General features: G+C 44.1%; 1 protein-coding gene across 3 annotated transcripts in view; it reads left to right on the top strand.

Annotated features, from left to right (window-relative positions):
- Window positions 1-21,244, top strand: part of ADAMTSL1 (ADAMTS like 1) — a 481,733-nt gene that overhangs the window by 116,193 nt on the left and 344,296 nt on the right. For all 3 annotated transcript variants that reach the window (XM_077249770.1, XM_077249780.1, XM_077249800.1), the window contains exon 3: window positions 6,308-6,353. In XM_077249770.1, the coding sequence (XP_077105885.1) occupies window positions 6,308-6,353 (46 nt within the window). The remainder of the gene's footprint in view (window positions 1-6,307; window positions 6,354-21,244) is intronic.

Genomic DNA, 21,244 nt, shown 5'->3' with positions numbered 1-21,244 from the left:
AACTCGCGCATCAATACCTGGCACTGCCACCGACAGTCTGGGCCGGAGCGTGCAGTTGCACTTATTTCTATGCAGCCGCACACTCCGGTCCCAAGTGCCGGCAGCAGTGCCGGGTATTGATGTGCGAGTTTCTCTCCATTGCACTTGCAAGTGTGACTCCAGCCTTAGGCAGAGTGTTTATATATGCAGACACAACTGTGGTGGTTCTGAGGGCGCCGGGGACCTGTAAATTGGCTGAGAGACTGGGTAGGTTACCTAGGACAAGGAATGTCCATGTGTGCAAAAATTACTGATTGTAAATAACAGATTCCATTATCAAATACAATAAATAAGTTGCTTAACAAGAAACACTTTGATATAGTGCAGTGCACAATACAGTTCTCTTTTGCACACTGTATAGTTTGCTAAAAGGCTCACGTTTTAGTGACAGAGGTCAAAAAATGAACAAGTAGTAAAACCGTTTATGGTAGCCATAGGGTGGGCCCCTAGAGTCAATTCCACTGGTGGGCCATAGGCACCCCAGTCCGACCCTGGGTAAATTGACCTGGTATATTACCTCAAGACTGCTGACAGACCCCGACTCACGTTTCGCGCTTAGCTCTTTCCCCTGAGGTTTAGTTTTTGTACCTTTTGGAAGTGCCACAAATCTAGGATATTCTTTGTGGTGTTTTATGGTGTATTTTTTGGTATGCCTGCACATTGGTGCGTTTTTTGCAACTTTTTGCTCCAAAAGTGTCAAAAAAATTTGAAAACGGAAAGAAAGCCCATTTTGAGTATGTGCCAAATTCATGGATCATGTGTGCCATTTTCATGAATTTGGTGCCAAAATCAACAACTAATACCACATGTTAAAAAAATAAATTGACTTTAAAAAGATGGAAATAATGAATCTGGGCCTAAGTTTCACCAATTTCTCTTTTTGCCTTATTTTGCCTCAAGTTTCCTCCAGTCCTCCTCTCCCTAGACTCTCTAGGTCACAGATGTAATGTCAACCCTTACAGGAGACAGATTTGTAGACAGATTTAAATAGATTTAAATAGTTTTGAAAGTGAATATTTTGTGCAGGCATACAAGAAGTGTCTGATTAGTGTAGAAAGAAGCATTTTTAGATACAGGTGCTTCTCACAAAAATAGAATCTCATCAAAAAGTTAATTTATTTCAGTTCTTCAATACAAAAAGTAAAATTCATATATTATATAGTCATTGCAAACAGAGTGATCTATTTCAAGTGTTTATTTCTGTTTATGTTGATGATATGGTTTACAGCCAATGAAAACCCAAAAGTCATTATCTCAGTAAATAATTAACAAAAATCACCTGCAAAGGCTTCCTAAGCGTATAAAAAGGTCCTGTAGTCTGTTTCGGTGGGCTCTACCATCATGGGGAAGACTGTTCTCTTGATAGCTGTCCAGAAGGCAGTCATTGACACACACCACAAGGAGGGTAAGCCACCAAAGGTCATTGTGAAAGAAGCCTTAAGGGTACTTAACCCCTTTCTGACATCGGACGGGATAGTACGTCCGAGGTCAGAAGCCCCGCTTTGATGCGGGCTCCGGCGGTGAGCCCGCTTTAAAGCCGGGACATGTCAGCTGTTTTAAACAGCTGACATGTGCCCGTAATAGGCGCGGGCAGAATCGCGATCTGCCCGCGCCTATTAACTAGTTAAATGCCGCTGTCAAACGCAGACAGCGGCATTTAACTACCGCTTCCGGCCGGGCGGCCGGAAATGATCGCATCTCTGACCCCCGTCACATGATCGGAGGTCGGCGATGCTTCAGAATAGTAAACATAGAGGTCCTTGAGACCTCTATGGTTACTGATCCCCGGCAGCTGTGAGCGCCACCCTGTGGTCGGCGCTCACAGCACACCTGCAATTCTGCTACATAGCAGCGAACATCAGATTGCTGCTATGTAGCAGAGCCGATCGAGCGGTGCCTGCTTCTAGCCTCCTATGGAGGCTATTGAAGCATGGCAAAAGTAAAAAAAAAAGTTAAAAAAAAATGTGAAAAAAATAAAAAAAAATATAAAAGTTTAAATCACCCCCCTTTCGCCCCAATCAAAATAAATCAATAAAAAAAAAATCAAACCTACACATATTTGGAATCGCAGCATTCAGAATCGCCCGATCTATCAATAAAAAAAAGCATTAACCTGATCGCTAAACGGCGTAGCAGGAAAAAGATTAGAAACGCCAGAATTACGTTTTTTTGGTCGCTGCGACATTGAATTAAAATGCAATAACGGGCGATCAAAAGAACGTATCTGCACCAAAATGCTATCATTAAAAACGCCAGCTCGGCACGCAAAAAATAAGCCCTCACCCGACCCCAGATCATGAAAAATGGAGACACTACGAGTATCGGAAAATGGCGCAATTTTTTTTTTTAGCAAAGTTTGGAATTTTTTTTCACCACTTAGATAAAAAATAACCTAGTCATGCTAGGTGTCTATGAACTCGTACTGACCTGAAGAATCATAATGGCCGGTCAGTTTTAGCATTTAGTGAACCTAGCAAAAAAGCCAAGCAAAAAATAAGTGTGGGATTGCACTTTTTTTTTGCAATTTCACCGCACTTGGAATTTTTTTCCCGTTTTCTAGTACACGACATGGTAAAACCAATGATGTCGTTCAAAAGTACAACTCGTCCCGCAAAAAATAAGCCCTCACATGGCCAAATTTACGGAGAAATAAAAAAGTTATGGCTCTGGGAAGGAGGGGAGTGTAAAACAAACACGGAAAAAAGGAAAATCCCAAGGTCATGAAGGGGTTAAACTACTTAATTAACGGCGCTGTGGACAAAGTGTATAGCACCCCCAAGAGTCGGAATTTCTCTGATGTCTCAGCTGCTGGGGGTAGCTGAGACCCCAGAGAACATGATTCTGGTCAGTTGTTACTGACCCCGGAGTTGCGATCGCCGTTATTATACGTATAACTGTGACCGCAAAAAAAAAGTGCGATTTGCCATTTCATTTCTCTCTCCTCTGATGTGATCACACATCAGAGGAGAGAGAAATAGGGTCCCCGATCAACCCGTACTTCACGGTGTTTTCCCCTGGTATGCCTGGGCACCATCGGCAACAGTAGGGAGATTTTTCCTATTGGTTAATTTTGGTCACTGTGATAGATTCTATCACAGTGATCAAAATAAAAAAAAACTTAAATAATCCCCCTTATCACCCCCTTAGTTAGGGAAAAATAATAAAATAAAGAAAATATATTTATTTCCATTTTCCCATTAGGGTTACAGTTGGGCTAAAGTGAATTGGGCTAAAGTTAGGGTTAGGGTTGGGATTAGGGTTTGGATTAGGATTGAGATTAGGGTTAGGGTTAGGATTAGGGTTAGGTTTGTGGTTAGGGTTATGGTTAGGGTTGGGAATAGTGTTAGGGATGTGTTGGGGTTAGGGTTGGGATTAGGTTTAGGGTTGGAATTAGGGTTAGGGGTGTTTTGAGTTTAGGTTTGTGGTTAGGGTTGGGATTAGGGTTGTGGTTATGGTTAAGGTTGGGGTTAGGGGTATGTTGGGGTTATGGTTGTGGTTAGAGTTATGGTTAGGGTTAGGAGTGTGTTGGGGTTATGGTTGAGATTAGGGTTATGATTAGGGTTGGGATTAGGTTTTGGGGTGTGATGGGGTTAGGGTTGTGATTGGGATTATGATAGGGTTGGGATTAGGGTTAGGGGTGTATTGGAGTTAGGGTTGGAGTTAGAATTGGGGGGTTTCCACTGCTTAGGGACATCAGGGAGTCTCCAAATGTGCCACCATTGATTCCAGCCAATGTTGCATTAAAAAAGTCAAATGGTTCTCCCTCCCTTCTGAGCTCTGCCATGCGCCCAGACATTGTTTTACCCCCACATATGGGGCATCAGTGTACTCAAGACAAATTGTACAACAACTTTTGGGGTACCATTTTTCCTTTTACCCTTGGGAAAATAGAAAATTGGGGGCTAAAAAATCATTTTTGTGGAAAAAAAAGATTTTTTTATTTTCACGGCTCTGCATTATAAACTTCTATGAAGCACTTGGGGGTTCAAAGTGTTCACCACACATCTAGATAAGCTCCTTGGGTGTCTATTTTCCAAAATGGGGTCACTTGTGGGGGGTTTCTACTGTTTAGTAACATCAAGGGCTCTGCAAACGCAACATGACGCCCGCAGACCATTCCATCAAAGTCTGCATTCCAAAATGTGACTACTTCCCTTCCGAGCCCCGACGTGTATTCAAACAGTATATTTCTACCACATATGGGGTACCAGTGTACTCAGGACAAATTGTACAACAACTTTTGGTTTCCAATTTTTCCTGCTACCTTTCTGAATATAAAAAATTGGGGGCTAAAAAAATCATTTTTGTGGAATAAAAAATGATTTTTTATTTTCACGACTCAGCGTTATAAACTTTAGTGAAACACTTGGGGGTTCAAGGTTCTAGATATGTTCCTTGGCAGGTCGTTTCCAAAATGGGGTCACTTGTGGGGGGTTTCTACTGTTTAGGCACATCAGGGGCTCTGCAACACAAAAAATGATGCCCACAGACCATTCTATCAAAGTCTGCATTCCAAAATGTCTCTCCTTCCTCTTCGGAGCTCTGCCATGCGCCCAAACAGTGCCCCCCCCCACATATGGGGTATCAACTTACTCAGGACTAATTGCACAACAACTTTTGGGGTACAAGTTTTCCTGTTACCCTCGGGAAAATAAAAATTTGGGGGTGAAAAAATAATTTTTGTCGAACAAATATGATTTTTTATTTTCAAGTTTCTGCATTATAAGCTTCTTTGAAACACTTGGGGTTCAAAGTGTTCACCAAACATCTAGATAAGCTCCTTGGGGGGTCTAGTTTCCAAAATGATGTCACATGTGGGGGTTTATACTGTTTAGGTACATCAGGGGTTCTGCAGACGCAACATGACGCCCGCAGACCATTCCATCAAAGTCTACATTTTAAAACGTCACTACTTCCCTTCCGAGCTCTCCCATGCGCCCAAACAGTGGTTCCCCGCAACATGTGGGATACCTGCATACTCAGGACAAACTGGACAAAAACTTGTGGGGTCCAATTTCTCCTGTTACCCTTGTGAAAATAAAAAAATGCAAGGGACAAAAATGATTTTTTATTTTCACTTCTCTGCGTTATAAACCTCTGTGAAGCACTTGGAGGATCAAAGTGCTCACCACACATCTAGATAAGTTACTTAAGGGGTCGAGTTTCCAAAATGGTGTCGCTTATGGGGGGTTTCCACTATTTAGGCACACCAGGGGCTCTCCAAACGCGACATGGTGTCTGATCTCAATTCCAGCCAATTTTGCATTGAAAAAGTCAAACGGCGCTTCTTCCCTTCCAAGCTCTGCCGTGAGCCCAAACAGTGGTTTACCCCCACATATGGGGTATCGCGTATTCAGGAGAAATTGCACAACACATTTTGTGGTTCATTCTCTCTTTTTACACTTGTGAAAATAAAAAAAAATTGGTTCTGAAGTAAAATGTTTGTAAAAAGAAGTTGAATGATAATTTTTTCCTTCCACATTGCTTCAGTTGATGTGAAGCACGTAAAGGGTTAATAAACTTCTTAAATGTAGTTTTCAGCACCTTGAGGGTTGCTGTTTTTAGAATGGTGTCACTTTTGGGTATTTTCTGTACACCCCTCAAAGTGACTTTAAATGTGAGATGGTCCCTAAAAATATGGGTTTGTAAATTTTGTTGTAAAAATGAGAAATCGCTGGTCAACTTTTAACCCTTATAACTTCCTAAAAAAAAAAATTTGTTTCCAAAATTGTGCTGATGTAATGTAGACATGTGGGAAATGTTATTTATTAAGTATTTTGTGTGACATACTGTATCTCTCTTAAGGGCATAAAAATTACAATTTTGAAAATTGCAAAATTTTAATTTTTTTTGCCATATTTCCTTTTTTTTCATAAATAAATGCAAGTAATATCGAAGAAATTTTACCACTAATAAGAAGTACAGTATGTCTCAGAATCAGCGGGATGAGTTAAAGCATTCCAGAGTTATAACCAGATAAAGTGACAATTGTCAGAGTTGTAAAAATTGCCCTGGTCATTAAGCTGCAAATTGGCTTTGTCACTAAGGGGTTAAGAAAATATGTATAACAGAAAGGAGAAAAACTCTAATTGCCACAAATATTAAAGTGTATATTTAAGTTCTCCAATTTTCTTTGCACTTTGAGCACCTGGTGTGTGAGAAAGACAGTTAATTTAAGACCTTGTCTTACTTTTGTGGTGGAATATGTCATTACTGCTGAAATTTTATTAGGATGGACATGCTCACCCATTTTGAATATTTCTTGCAGAAGCTGTGATGGACGGAACATACGATACAGGACGTGCAGCAATGTGGTAAGCTACATTCTGTCTTTTCTATGGTATTCTTCAACAATTGTGTTTTATATTTAAATTGCTTTGTAAAATTGTACTTTATTTACAGCTGTGATATACAAATTTCATTAATTACGGTAAACTAACATCCATTAGATGGCATTTTATTCATTTATCACACATATCACTGGAAGGTTGGTGCCCATCAGTGGGAGATGTAGGAAGCCAACTAGTAACATATTGTATAGTACTGTGATAAACCCTAATAATTTTCTATTAAGTGCGTGTACAACATATCTAGTCTTGCTGTGATTTGCTTTATGCCATCTAAATTATTTTAGTTCCTTAGCAAAATGCCACAAGCTGCCATTTGCTTTTAGTGACCCGGCACTCATTAAGGTTCCCCCCAAATGATGAGTTGCAAATAAATAATAGTCATTTTGCCTCTGTTTCTCACTGCTTTAGTATTACGTAGACAAGTATATGCTAGTAAATTACTTCACCGTTTGTGCCCAAGAATAGGATAAAACTGGACTAGACCGGTGGAAATTGCTCCAAATGTGTACCAATGGCAAACACAAAATAATAATAATGGCCTCATTTTGCTGGCGACTTTACGCAAATAACCTGTCAATGACCATTAATAAATATTAAAAAATATCCAAAAAAGAAAAGAGCCTTGGAGCAATATAAGAATTAATAAATAGTTACTTTATTGTAGACATTACATAGACAGTGGTAATTAAAATACATACAATTGACAGGGATAGTGACACCTGAGTGCCACGTCCGATGAGGCTGGTATACAATGCAGATAGCAATAGCAAGGGTCAATCAACACCAAAACCCTAGTGTAGCCTTCAAGAAGCCATTTACTAAAGATATTAGAGAGAGAAATATCCTAACAAAACAATTTCAATTAGGAAAATGCTGCATAAAGACTCAATAGTGCAAGTGCACAAAACTATAATATAAACAAATGGTTCAAACACCAATAAGCACATGCAGACAATAAAATATTGTACCAAGTTGTAGCCAAGTTGCTCAATGCCTATGGTGAATCCATTGTTATAAAGCAACATAGTATCCAATGAGGATAGTTCCTGCTGTATGGTATCTAATGGGGGGATATCCTGGTGTTTGGTATCAAGGGAGGAGAGCTACTGCTCTATGGTGTCCAATAGAGAAGTTCCTACTGTACAATATCCAATGAGGAGAGCTCCTGGTGTATGATAATCAATGGAGATAGCTCCTGTTATATGGTATCTAGTGGGGAGAGCTCCTGGTGTATGGTACCTAGTTGGGAGAACTCTTCGTGCATGGTATTCAATAGGGATAGCTCCTGGTGTATAGTATCCAATGAGGAGAGTTCCTGCTGTATGGTATCCAATGGGGAACCTCCTGGTGTATGGTATCCATTGGGAAGAGCTCCTGGTGTATAGTATCAAATGGGGAAGCTCCTATTATATAGTATCCAATGAGGAGAGCTCCTGGTGTATGGTATCTGTTGGGGAGAACTCCTGTTGCATGATATCCAATGATAGCCAACGGAAAGAGCTCCTGGTGTATTGTACCTAATGGGGAGAGCTTCTGGTGTATGGTATCCAATGCTGAGAGCTTTTAGTGTATGTTATCCAATGAGGAGAGCTCCTGGTGTATGGTATCCAATTGGTAGAGCTCCTGGTGTATGGTATCCAATGGGAAAGCTCCTGGTGAATGGTGTCCAATGGGGAGATCATATCCATAGGCCGTCATTCACCCATTAGAGACCAAAAGACATCCAATTTAGCTTCTGTCTGGATTGTATATGCCTGTGCATCTTTATATATTCTATATTAAGTAGTGCAGTATACAGAAGAATCAAGTAAAAAACATGCAGTTTAGGGTTGTTTTAATTTTTAACGTGAGATATATACAGAGGTGTATATCAGGATATATTGTCCCTCAGAATATCCTATCGACTTAGGCCTTGCTTAGCTTCTGCAAATGCAAAGCACTGAAAGTTGATCTTTCGTGGGAAACTTTCTTTCTTACCATGTCAGAGAATGTTTAACATATGACATACAAACCATTGCCAACCAGGAGATCGAATCCAGATCTTGTAAGCAAAAAAAAAACAAAAAAAAAACAGGCAACCTCAAATTTCACAACTATGTGGTGTCATTTTATTTCAGTGATACTGTGCAGTACAGTTTATCTTCTAAATGAATCTATGTAGCCAGGTGCTTTATAATCTAAAGGAAGCATCCCATGACCAATTGCCACTCATCATTTACACCGTTGTTTCTCTAGCATTGCTTTGTATTCAGCTTTTGCGGAGTGACAAAGCTGTAGATCTCGAAGTCAGGAGACTAGATGCAAGAAGTTGTGCAGTTTTCTGAAACAGATTGGCAGGACATGAAGTCACATTATAAATTGAGGCGTAAATGGGCTTTTAAACAGCCATAGAGCAAAGACTTATGGAAAATGACAACAGCGCATTTATTCACTCTTATGCCTGAATCACAGCACTACCACCACCTGATGAAAACGGTATTTCCGTTGAAACGCGTTGTGGCTTAACCCTATCCTGGTGTCAGAGTCTTCTTTCTGCGCTCCTTAGACTGAGCTTTCTTTTTTTTTTTCTGTAAAGTTAGTGACACATTTTTGGAAACCTGGGAACAGATTTTCCTTAACAGTTCTCTATGTCAGTAAGGAAAGCTTGTGCCTCCAGAATAGAAAGTGGCAGTATTCATATGGGTACTGATTGAAATCTCAAAATGGCACCATTATTAAAAAAAAAGTAAAACTGTACTGAAAAACTGGTACCTATGATTAGTGGCTATTGGTCACGTATTTTAGACAGTTTTAGTACATGGCCATGAAGCCCATGTTATTATGGTCTGTAGAGTATTGTTGCGTGATTGGTCATACTGTGGGTTATCCATAGTATAAAACAAAGTTTTAAGAAAGTTATTTAATCCACAATGAATTTCCCTAACTCTGAAGGGAAGAGTATCTTGCGTAAAACTTGCAGACTGCAGATGTCTCTGACATGCTTATAGTTCCCACCCACGTATATAAAATAAATCAGACTTTTGAGCTGTTCTTCTACTCACTGTTATATCATGGAGCCAGTGTTCCAGATGGAATGGAGTCAATGTGATCTCCGTTGGGGACCGACACTGATCACATCATAGTAGGACACAGCAGTTATAAAAATGTGAACTCATCTGTATATTCTACAGGGAAGAGACTTGGACAAGGTTTACCTAAGACTAGAACGATAATAACTATATTTCAGAATACTCCACCGTATTCACCTCTGTGATCTGTTTCCCGAACCTCATCTATTTCATATTGTGTCTATTATGTCTGCTGCTTTGGTAATAGCCTGTTTTCCAGGATGGATGGGCTTATAATGAGGTTAGAAAAACAATCTTCCCATTACATTCATCTATCCTTATCTATATTAGTATTCTCTGTATGGCAAAATATAAACATTTCTCTTTGATCAGTGGAGACACTGCGGAGTCTGTATTCGTTTTCCATTATCTATCGGACTTGAATTGTATATAGAGCATAAATGGTAAAGACAGAAATATTTTGTTCTCATTTTATTTGTCACCAAGTAAGTATATAAAATTGGTCTTTATATAAAGCATGTCCATTGCCCAAATAGAATTTGCTAAATATAGATATCCCATACATGCAGCTTTATAGATTTCAATGCAAAAATCTTTACAGTTATTACACTGTACACCATAGTAAACTTCACACCTGCTATGACACAATGTACTTATTGACCAGACTGGTCTTCTTGTCATGTCTCAGCATTTTATACAATGCATTGACTTATGAAGCAGAATATTACTTCAATAATGGCCATGATGTAGCCCATAGTTATTCATATTGTTCAGTTTAAAAAATGTTCCAGCTTATGCTTATTTGTTATAGTGCCCCCTGATGTATATTGATTCCTTTTCAGAACATCCTTTGTTCTGTGTCTAGTTCTGGTCACACATGCTCAGTAGCTAAGTGCAATTTCGCAGATCCTCTTCTTTACAGACATATGAGTAAATCCTGTTATTTTGCAACATAGCAAGCTATACACATTATTATTTTATTATCTAATATATAATTGCCTAGAATACTACTTCCTGCAATTTGTGCCAACTTCCGTGGCTTTGTCCGGAGCTATTGTCCGGAGCTAATGTCCGGAGCTAATGTCCGGAGATAAGTGACGTCACCAGTGTCCTACACCCAGGCAGAGCACAGTGGCCCCAGGCAGAGCACAGGGGCCCCAGGCAGAACATGGGGCCCCAGGCAGAGCACAGGGGCCCCAGGCAGAGCACAGGGGCCCAAGGCAGAGCACAGGGGCCCCAGGCAGCATATGGGGCCCCAGGCAGAGCACAGGGGCCCCAGGCAGCATATGGGGCCCCAGGCAGAGCACAGTGGCCCCAGGCAGAGCACACACCAAATCGGAGGCCGAGGGGCCCCGCCAACCAAATCGGAGGCCGAGGAGCCCCGCCTACCAAATCGGAGGCCGAGGGTCCCCGCCCACCAAATCGGAGGCCGAGGGTCCCCGCCCACCAAATCGGAGGCCGAGGGTCCCCGCCCACCAAATCGGAGGCCGAGGGTCCCCGCCCACCAAATCGGAGGCCGAGGGTCCCCGCCCACCAAATCGGAGGCCGAGGGTCCCCGCCCACCAAATCGGAGGCCGAGGGTCCCCGCCCACCAAATCGGAGGCCGAGGGTCCCCGCCCACCAAATCGGAGGCCGAGGGTCCCCGCCCACCAAATTGGAGGCCGAGAGTCCCCGCCCACCAAATCGGAGGATAAGGGGCCCCGCCAACCAAATCGGAGGCCGAGGGTCCCCGCCCACCAAATCGGAGGCCGAGAGTCCCCGCCCACCAAATCGGAGGATAAGGGGCCCCGCCAACCAAATCGGAGGCCGAGGGGCCCCGCCAACCAAATCGAAGGCCGAGGATCCCCGCCCAACAAATCGAAGGCCGAGGGGCCCCGCCCACCAAATCGGAGGCCGGGGGTCCCCGCCCACCAAATCGGAGGATAAGGGGCCCCGCCAACCAAATCGGAGGCCGAGGGTCCCCGCCCACCAAATCGGAGGCCGAGAGTCCCCGCCCACCAAATCGGAGGATAAGGGGCCCCGCCAACCAAATCGGAGGCCGAGGGGCCCCGCCAACCAAATCGAAGGCCGAGGATCCCCGCCCAACAAATCGAAGGCCGAGGGGCCCCGCCCACCAAATCGGAGGCCGGGGGTCCCCGCCCACCAAATCGGAGGCTGAGGGGCCCCACCCACCACATCGGAGGCCGATGGGCCCCGCCCACCAAATCGGAGGCCGAGGGTCCCCGCCCACCAAATCGGAGGCCGAGGGTCCCCGCCCACCAAATCGGAGGCCGAGGGTCCCCGCCCACCAAATCGGAGGCCGAGGGTCCACACCCACCAAATCGGAGGCCGAGGGTCCCCACCCACCAAATCGGAGGACGAGGGGCCCCACCAACCAAATCGGAGGCCGAGGAGCCCCGCCCACCAAAAGTAAGTGCGGCCCCAAAAGTAAGTGCGCCCCCGGGTGCAAAAGTAAGTGCGCCCCCGGGTGCAAAAGTAAGTGCGCCCCCGGGTGCAAAAGTAAGTGCGCCCCCGGGTGCAAAAGTAAGTGCGCCCCCGGGTGCAAAAGTAAGTGCGCGGGTTTTGTCATTCTCCCCATATTAGGAAATGACTGTTTTGCAACGTTGTGCTGTGTTTTGCACTTTTAAATGTTTTTAGTTTTGGTTTCTGTATGAAATGTGTTTTCTATGTTATTTAATAAAAACTAAATTTTTGGTACATATGCAGATATATCTTTCTTGATATTTATTTGTGGTGCTCCCACATATATGGACATGATCTTTTGTTCTTTTTGATTACTACCCGGGTGCAAAAGTAAGCGCGCCCCCGGCCCCGGGTGCAAAAGTAAGCGCGCCCCCCAGTCCCGTGTGTGAAAAGTGCTGCTGTAAAGCTGGTAGCGCTGTTCAAGCACCATGTATTTCCTTCAGGAAATGCCCATCTAATATATAATTGCCTAGAATACTACTTCCTGCAATTTGTGCCAACTTCCGTGGCTTTGTCCGGAGCTAATGTCCGGAGATAATGTCCAGAGCTAATGTCCGGAGATAATGTCCGGAGCTAATGTCCGGAGCTAATGTCCGTAGATAAGTGACGTCACCAGTGTCCTACACCCAGGCAGAGCACAGGGGCCCCAGGCAGGATATGGGGCCCCAGGCGGCATATGGGGCCCCAGGCAGAGCACAGGGGCCCCAGGCAGCATATGGGGCCCCAGGCAGAGCACAGTGGTCCCAGGCAGAGCACAGGGGCCCCAGGCAGCCTATGGGGCCCCAGGCAGAGCACAGTGGCCCCAGGCAGAGCACAGGGGCCCCAGGCAGCATATGGGGCCCCAGGCAGCATATGGGGCCCCAGGCAGAGCACAGTGGCCATAGGCAGAGCACAGGGGCCCCAGGCAGAACATGGGGCCCCAGGCAGAGCACAGGGGCCCCAGGCAGAGCACAGGGGCCCCAGGCAGCATATGGGGCCCCAGGCAGAGCACAGGGGCCCCAGGCAGAGCACAGGGGCCCCAGGCAGCATATGGGGCCCCAGGCAGAGCACAGGGGCCCCAGGCAGCATATGGGGCCCCAGGCAGAGCACAGTGGCCCCAGGCAGAGCACAGGGGCCCCAGGCAGAACATGGGGCCCCAGGCAGAGCACAGGGGCCCCAGGCAGAGCACAGGGACCCCAGGCAGCATATGGGGCCCCAGGCAGAGCACAGTGGTCCCAGGTAGAGCACAGGGGCCCCAGGCAGCCTATGGGGCCCCAGGCAGAGCACAGGGGCCCCAGGCAGCATATGGGGCCCCAGGCAGAGCACAGGGGCCCCAGGCAGCATATGGGGCCCCAGGCAGAGCACAGTGGCCCCAGGCAGAGCACAGGGGCCCCAGGCAGAACATGGGGCCCCAGGCAGAGCACAGGGGCCCCAGGCAGCATATGGGGCCCCAGGCAGAGCACTTCAACCAGAAAACCTTAACGGTTCATAAAAAACTTGACTGTTCAGGATATGATAAAAGTCATAGTATTCTGAATCTTTAACTTATAAAGATACCTTTACATGGGGTGATTATTGGTTCCAGAGAGGCTTTCGGCCGATAATCGTACACATGGCTGGTGACAGGACAATACAATATAAACGTTCAAAGGTAAACACTGATAACATTAAAATCTAATATATAATTGCCTAGAATACTACTTCCGGGAATTTGTGCCAACTTCCGTGGCTTTGTCCGGAGGTAATGTCCGGAGATAAGTGACGTCACCAGCGTCCTACACCCGCTCAGGGTGGACAAAGATATATGCCTTCGTGGTGCACGGCACTTTTCTGATTGGTTGCCGCCTGCCGCGATCAGAAATGTGCCGTACTGTCAAGAATTGTCAAGAGCTGGTGAGTGCAGCCATTTTTTGTTCTTTCTTACTATTATTTATTAATTGTATTATTCTTACATTTGAATAAATAAAGTATATATGGATTCTAGACTCCCGATTCTTTAGAATCGGGCTGCCATCTAGTTATTATTATACATTTTTATAGCGCCATTTATTCCATGGCGCTTTACATGTGATAAAGGGGGCAAATATAGACAAATACATTAAACATGAGCAAATAACAAGGCACACAGGTACATAAGGAGGGAGGACCCTGCCCGCGAGGGCTCACAGTCTGCAGGGGATGGGTGAGGATACACTAGGAGAGGGTAGAGCTGGTTGTGCGGCGGTTCAGTAGGTTGAGGATAACTGCAGGCTGTAGGCTTGTCAGAAGAGGTGAGTCTTCAGGTTCTTTTTGAAGGTTTCTATGGTAGGCGAGAGTCTGATGTGTTGGGGTAGAGAGTTCCAGAGTATGGGGGAAGCACAGGAGAAGTCTTGGATGTGGTTGTGGGAAGAAGAGACGAGAGGGGAGTAGAGAAGGAGGTCTTGAGAGGATCGGAGGTTTCATGTAGGTAGGTACCGGGAGACCATGTCACAAAATGTATGGAGGAGATAGGTTGTGGATGGCTTTGTATGTCATTGTGAGGGTTTTTAAAAATCCAAAAGAAATTATTAAACCGCACCCTATACCCATATGGCTTCCATAAGCATAAAAAAGAAGACAGCGCCACAATGATCAGTGAAGAAATGACTTACAGATTTAATCTGCCATCTGCGGCGACGTTTCGGTATAACAACCTTTATCAAGCAGGGTTTTGTCATTGTGAGGGTCATTGTGAGGGTCATAAGGGCCATTCATCAAGACTGACATAGCGCATACTTACACTATGCCTCTCTTGATAGAGTAGAAGGGCATGTTTCCATGTTCAGGAAACGCTGCATGTTTGACGCTGCGTAGAGCTGCACGTCAAACACGCAGCATCCAGATGTTACAGCATAGTGGAGGGGATTTCATGAAATCCCGTCTCCACTATGCATTAAAAGACGCATGCGGCAGACCCGCGGAAACGGACATGCGGCGCGTCTTTTAAGAACGCAGCATATCCTTACATTGCTGAAACAAAGCAAAAACAACGCAGGTGACCTGCCAGTGACCTCAGGTGCAGATTTGGTCAGGATTTTTCCTGCGTAAAATCTTGACCAAATCCTGATGCAATCCTGAACGTGGACACATACCCGAAGAGGTGCTGAATTCATTAACGGGCACACACCAATTAATGAATTTTGGTTCCTCATCTGAGTAGCCTCTGAGGACTGGAGTAAAAACCATTTCTGGAGTAAAAAATGCCAAAACATTTTAGAAATTGGATGTAGAGGCATGGACACGCCACCATTCCACCATGGCTGCGCCCCAGCTCTGCCCCTTTTGGCAGAGCTGATCCAAAGTAGTGTGAACACGGCAAAAACCCCAACTCCACTTTGCACAAAAAGTGTGAAACTTTTCAAAGCTTTTACGCTACTTTTGTGGCATAAAAGATTTGATGAATCGGCCCCATAGAATTTTTTTTTTTTACTTCAAAATTATTATTTAACTATATTTTGTAACAAGACAGAAAAATGGGAAAATCACGTAAGTCTATGAATTGGACAATCTACTATATAATTGTCTAAGGGGTACTTCTGTCTTTCTGTCTGTCCTTCTGTCTTTCTGTCACGGATATTCATTGGTCGCGGCCTCTGTCTGTCATGTAATCCAAGTCGCTGATTGGTCTCGCCAGCTGCCTGTCATGGCTGCCGCTACCAATCAGCGACGGCCACAGTCTGATTAGTCCCTCCCAACTCCCTTGCAGTCAAGTGCCCGGCGCCCGCTCCATACTCCCCGCAGTCACCGCTCACACAGGGTTAATGTCAGCGGTAACGGACCGCGTTATGCCGTGGGTAACTCACTCCGTTACCACCGCTATTAACCCTAAGTGACCAAGTTTTTACTATTGATGCTGCCTATGCAGCGTCAATAGTAAAAACATCTAATGTTAAAAAAAATTAAAAAAAAAAAATTATTATATATTCACCTTCCGCCGCCTTTCCCGAACCTCGCGATGCTCCGGTGAACGCTCCATGCAAGCGGCAGGTTCCGGTGTCAAGGATGGTCTGCGAGAAGGACCTGCCATGACGTCACGGTCATGTGACCCCGACACCGGTCATGTGACCGCGACGTCATCACAGGTCCTGCGAGCCTGCGCAAGAAGGAGGCGACAGGAGTACAAGGGGCCCTCGGAAGGTGAGTATATGTTTATTCTTTATTTTTTAACCTGTGACATACGTGGCTGGGCAATATACTACGTAGCTGGGCAATATACTACGTGACTGGCCAATATACTACGTGGCTGGGCAATATAATATGTGGCTCTGTGCTGTATACTACGTCGCTGTGCAATATACTACTTGGCTCTGTGCTGTATACTACGTCACTGGGCAATATACTACGTAACTGGGCAATATACTACGTAACTGGGCAATATACTACGTGGCTGGGCAATATACTACGTCACTGGGCAATATACTACGTAACTGGGCAATATAATACGTGGCTCTGTGCTGTATACTACATCGCTGTGCAATATACTACGTGGTTGGGCAATATGCTAATTGGCTGGCCAATACACTACGTAGCTGGGCAATGTACTACATGACTGGCCAATATACTACGTGGCTGGGCAATATACTACGTGGCTCTGTGCTGTATACTACGTCGCTGTGCAATATACTACGTGGCTCTGTGCTGTATACTACGTAACTGGGCAATATACTACGTAACTGGGCAATATACTACGTCGCTGGGCAATATACTATGTCACTGGGCAATATACTTCGTGGCTGGTCAATATACTATGTGGCTGGTCAATATACTACGTGGGCTGGGCAATATACCACGTGGGCTGTGCAAAATACTACGTGGACATGCATATTCTAGAATACCCGATACGTTAGAATCGGGCCACCATCTAGTTCAATATAATTGTACAGGCTAAGTCGATTATATAAATAAGTTTGTGTGTGTGTGTATATGCATAACAAAAGAGAGAATAAAATGGTTGAGAGCCTGAATAATTTCCAATACTATACCTGTTTCAACCAAGATGCTTCCCATATAGAGGAAATAACTGATAACACAGTGTAGACTCTGGTGACCCTTTTATCTCCTTATTACCACATACAATAACATAGAGGAAATCCTTATAATACCAAGAAGTGACCACCAGGTGCACTGTGCAGGGTTACAGTGGAAACCACTGCCTACAATAGATGAAAAGCAATGCAATACAGTGTAGATACAAGATAGAGACACCTATACACCCATGGGAATTGTGAAATATATCTTTTATTTAATGGAATCAATAGTATCAAACAAATTTATTAAAACATACATAGATATTAAAACCGCAGGGTAAAAAAACCAAATCCTAGCTTAGTCCCCATACAAATGCGAAAAAAATTGCTTACAAGTTATTGCTGCAATTTGATAATGCACGTGGAATATATAAAAAAATATAAAATAGATAAATAGGGGACTAAGCTAGGATTTGGGTTTTTTACCCTGCGGTTTTAATATCTATGTATGTTTTAATAAATTTGTTTGATACTATTGATTCCATTAAATAAAAGATATATTTCACAATTCCCATATAGAGGAAAGTATATGCGCATTGCAGTTTTGAGAACAAAAGCAGGTAGAAGGAAACGTGGATATTAACCGTGTTGCTGTAGAAATCACAATCCTAGTACATGGATAAAAAATTGGTATTTTATTCACTATTCTCTCTACGCATTTCGAAGTTCACATAACTTCTTTCTCAGTGAACTTCGAAACGCATAGAGAGAATAATGAATAAAATACCAATTTTTTATCCATACACTGGGATTGTGATTTTTTCAGCAGCGCGATTAATATCCACATTTCCTTCTACCTGCTATTGTGAATTGGTCACATGGTTTGACTTGTGGATCTGTGGCAGTTGTTGGCTCTGATGAATTCTATGTGCTCTTACAATAAGGAAAACTAGGTGAGCGCAAACTAATACTTATTTTGAAACTATCATCGGATAAGACCCTATTTGCGCTTTTCTCTTCTAGAGTGGTTCTGAGTTTTGAGAACAAGCAATTTAGCCTCATAGTGACGGAGCTAATTTTGACCTTCCTGACCAGGCCAAATTTTTTAAATCTGACCAGTTGTTAGGGCTTGAGGAACGCATCAAATAATTATAAGGATGGTATAAGGTGCGTTCGCAGCCCGGGGTCCACCGTGCAGAGATGGAACCTGCTGCTAAGTAATGGCGGAGGGAACGCTTGCTCACACGTGGGTTAGACCTCACCCAGTGTGAGTAGAAATTAACTCTGTTGCTTCACAAAGTCGCCAAATAAATGCTGCGCCCTGTTAGCAGTCACAGGGTGCAGCTGAAAGACACTTGTGGGATCCCTATGAATCACCCCCACTAAACTGGTGATTGAACTCGCTCTGACCCTCGGTGGCTTTTGAGCTCGCGCCTGAGGATGCCCTGAGTCAGATGCAGAGTCCAAGCGGGAATTCCCACCCTACGTGCGTACAGCGCAGCACTGGCGGACGCCACTATCCACCCTAACTAGGGTCAGGAAAGAGCACTGGTCGGGCATGGTGTTGAACTGACGGTCGCTGCTGATTTGATGCAGTAAAGTCATGCTTCTGTGTAGGATAGCACTGTCAGGCGCTAGGTAGCTCTATCATTCGCGAACATCCAACATCACTAGGAATGGGTATGATTAAGGAGCATTCACCAGAACAGGCATACATCCAGACACACACAATAACAGGTTTATACTAGCACATGGCCTTTCGGCCATGTGAACCTTTTATAGCGGAAGCTCTCCGGGACCTTCCTAGTGGTCCAATAGGAGCTGCTACAGGACCTGAGCATGTGACCCCCGACCTCCAATGGGAGGTCGACCCTTGGGCATGCTCAGAAGAAGAAAAGCAGGACTTAGTCCCAGGAGTGCCTGCTCGACACTGATCAGTACTGGTTACGATGGCTGAGCCTGGAAGGACAGCAGTAACCAGCCGCACAGTATTAGTTTGAGCCAGACGCTGGGACCGACATCTCTGCTGAGCAGGCTCCACTGTGGCTGGAGGAGAATGGGAGACCGCAGCGAAGATGGTTCGAGATTCTCCCTGTGCAGCGGTGGAATTCGACACCTGACACCAGTGTCATTTTTATCTGGTAATAACTTTGGAAAGCTTTAATGGATCCCACTGATTCTGAGATTAATCTTTTGTGACATATTGTACTTAATGATAGTGGAAAAATTTGGTCGATATGATTTGCACATATTTATGTAAATATCAAAAATTGGACAAAAAATGTGAAAATTTTGCAAGTTTTAAACTTTAAATTGTTATGCCCATAAATCACAGAGATATGTCACACAAAATAATTAATAGATAACATTTCCCACATGTCTACTTTACATCTGCATAAAGTTCACATGTACATCATGTCAGAAGAAAGAGAAATTATTTTAATAACGGGCAGATTTTTGTTTACGTGATTGAGGACCATAGTATCCATCCCGTAACATATTATCCAGGGTCTTAGCTATCCTTGGTAGCCAAGACGCAGGAGACTTTCGAACTCTTGGGGGCGCTTTAGGCTTATTCCCAATCGCCGTTTTAAAATGGCATTGAGGGAATAAGCAGCCCCCTTTTTATTGCGTATTGGGGGTCATTAAGGGGTTAATATAGTATTATACCATGAAGGATTCAGTGTACAGTAAGGTTAGGAAGATTGCAAGATAGACTAATAAAACCGATTGGCGTACCTGTCAATCTCTTTATGGCTCTGCAGGAACTTGAGAAACATTTTTTATAAATAGTTCTGAATGAAATCTCATCTTCTTGAGCATATGTTTTTTATCTCCGACTCAATCAATTTTATGCTATTCATTATCAGTGGCCTTGATATTGACAGCCCATTTGGCATTATATTATCATATAAATGATGATGTTGACTGTCACGATTCACACTGTGACTGTCAAGATCCCTTAGCCGTGGCCAGCAGTTTGTCACAAAATCCTCAGGGATTCCTGACCACTGCCACCAATATGTCACGGATTGGGGTGACTTTAGACCAACAGACGGCTATCACATGTGCAGGGGGCGTATCTTAGTTATCCCTCCACTGCCACAATGTGATAAAAAAAACACACACAAGTTTAATGACCTCTTAGGTTACAGCAGGGGCTTATTTTAGGTATCCCACTGCTCTTCAATATACCATGAACTGCAGGGATTTGTGTATCCCGCTTACAGTTCCACTTAAACCTTGCAGCTCTCTGGCACCCCCCTTACTGTCAGGTCAGATTAGGTACTGCACCTAGGGTAATTAGTCGCCAGAAAGGCTGCCTGCTATGTACTGGCTATTGGGCACGCTGCAGCGAGGCGATAACTACTCCCGCTCGGGCAGGAACAATAATTATCAAGACGCAGTCGCTGCAGTGACACCCAACAGCCTGTACACGGTATTGCTGCCACCAGCTCCGATTAAACGGGTCCGGAGCTAACCCAAAAACAGTAGCGTAATTTCCCTTCGAGAGACAGGGTACGTTTTTAGAGCATAAAGAACAAACTAGTATTAAATATTATACTCCAGAAAGGTTAGGCAGTGCTGTATCAAAATATTTTACAAAGATGTTACAAATGAGACAATTGAAAATATGTACAAGGTAATTATGAAAATAAAAGGATTAAATGAAGAAAAGATAACACTCACATATTCTCAGATCATTGCATTGCAGGCAACCATACGTCCCAGCTCATTGGACGTGCTGCGGGCACTTCAGGAAAAGACAAGAAGCTCAAAACTGATCTCTTGGACGCCTGCCAGCACTTAAAACCTACAGTCTGTGACCTCACAGAAAGGGCTGGCTTTTCCAACCCCTCCTACTTCTTCTGCTAACTGATTTTTCCCTAACCTATATCTAATTTCTATAACTCCGCGACACAACATGTCATAGTTGTGACAAACCCAGCATTCATCTGGGATTAACGTGGGCTTTCTAATGAGATCAAATATGTCCTATTATTTACAGAGCAATCCCTACTTCTTCACCCGATGGAGTTAGACGTCTGTGTTTAGAGTGATGGGTAGATGCTTCGATGGAGATCAAGGATATGTATTTATCATTCTCCTATCTTAAATAGTTTGCCTAATATCTCACAATAACAGAACAAAGGACTTTCAGATTCTAGAAGTTTCTAATCCAGTTAAAGCTGGGCACTTTCTACTACAGGAAATGCCGGTCGTAAATACCTTTCGTCAATAAAACTCTCTTCCCCCATGTACATTGACAAGGCAGCTCTTGGCTGAGTGAAAGGGAAGGGGTTTTTTTTAGCCCACAGCTTGCTAGCAACAGAACTAAACTTATATGATATTTCATACC

Source organism: Ranitomeya variabilis, chromosome 1 (genome assembly GCF_051348905.1).
Source record: "Ranitomeya variabilis isolate aRanVar5 chromosome 1, aRanVar5.hap1, whole genome shotgun sequence".
Lineage (NCBI taxonomy): Eukaryota > Metazoa > Chordata > Amphibia > Anura > Dendrobatidae > Ranitomeya > Ranitomeya variabilis.
Note: the sequence above shows the minus strand (reverse complement) of the source record. Positions and strands in the feature narration are given on the sequence as shown.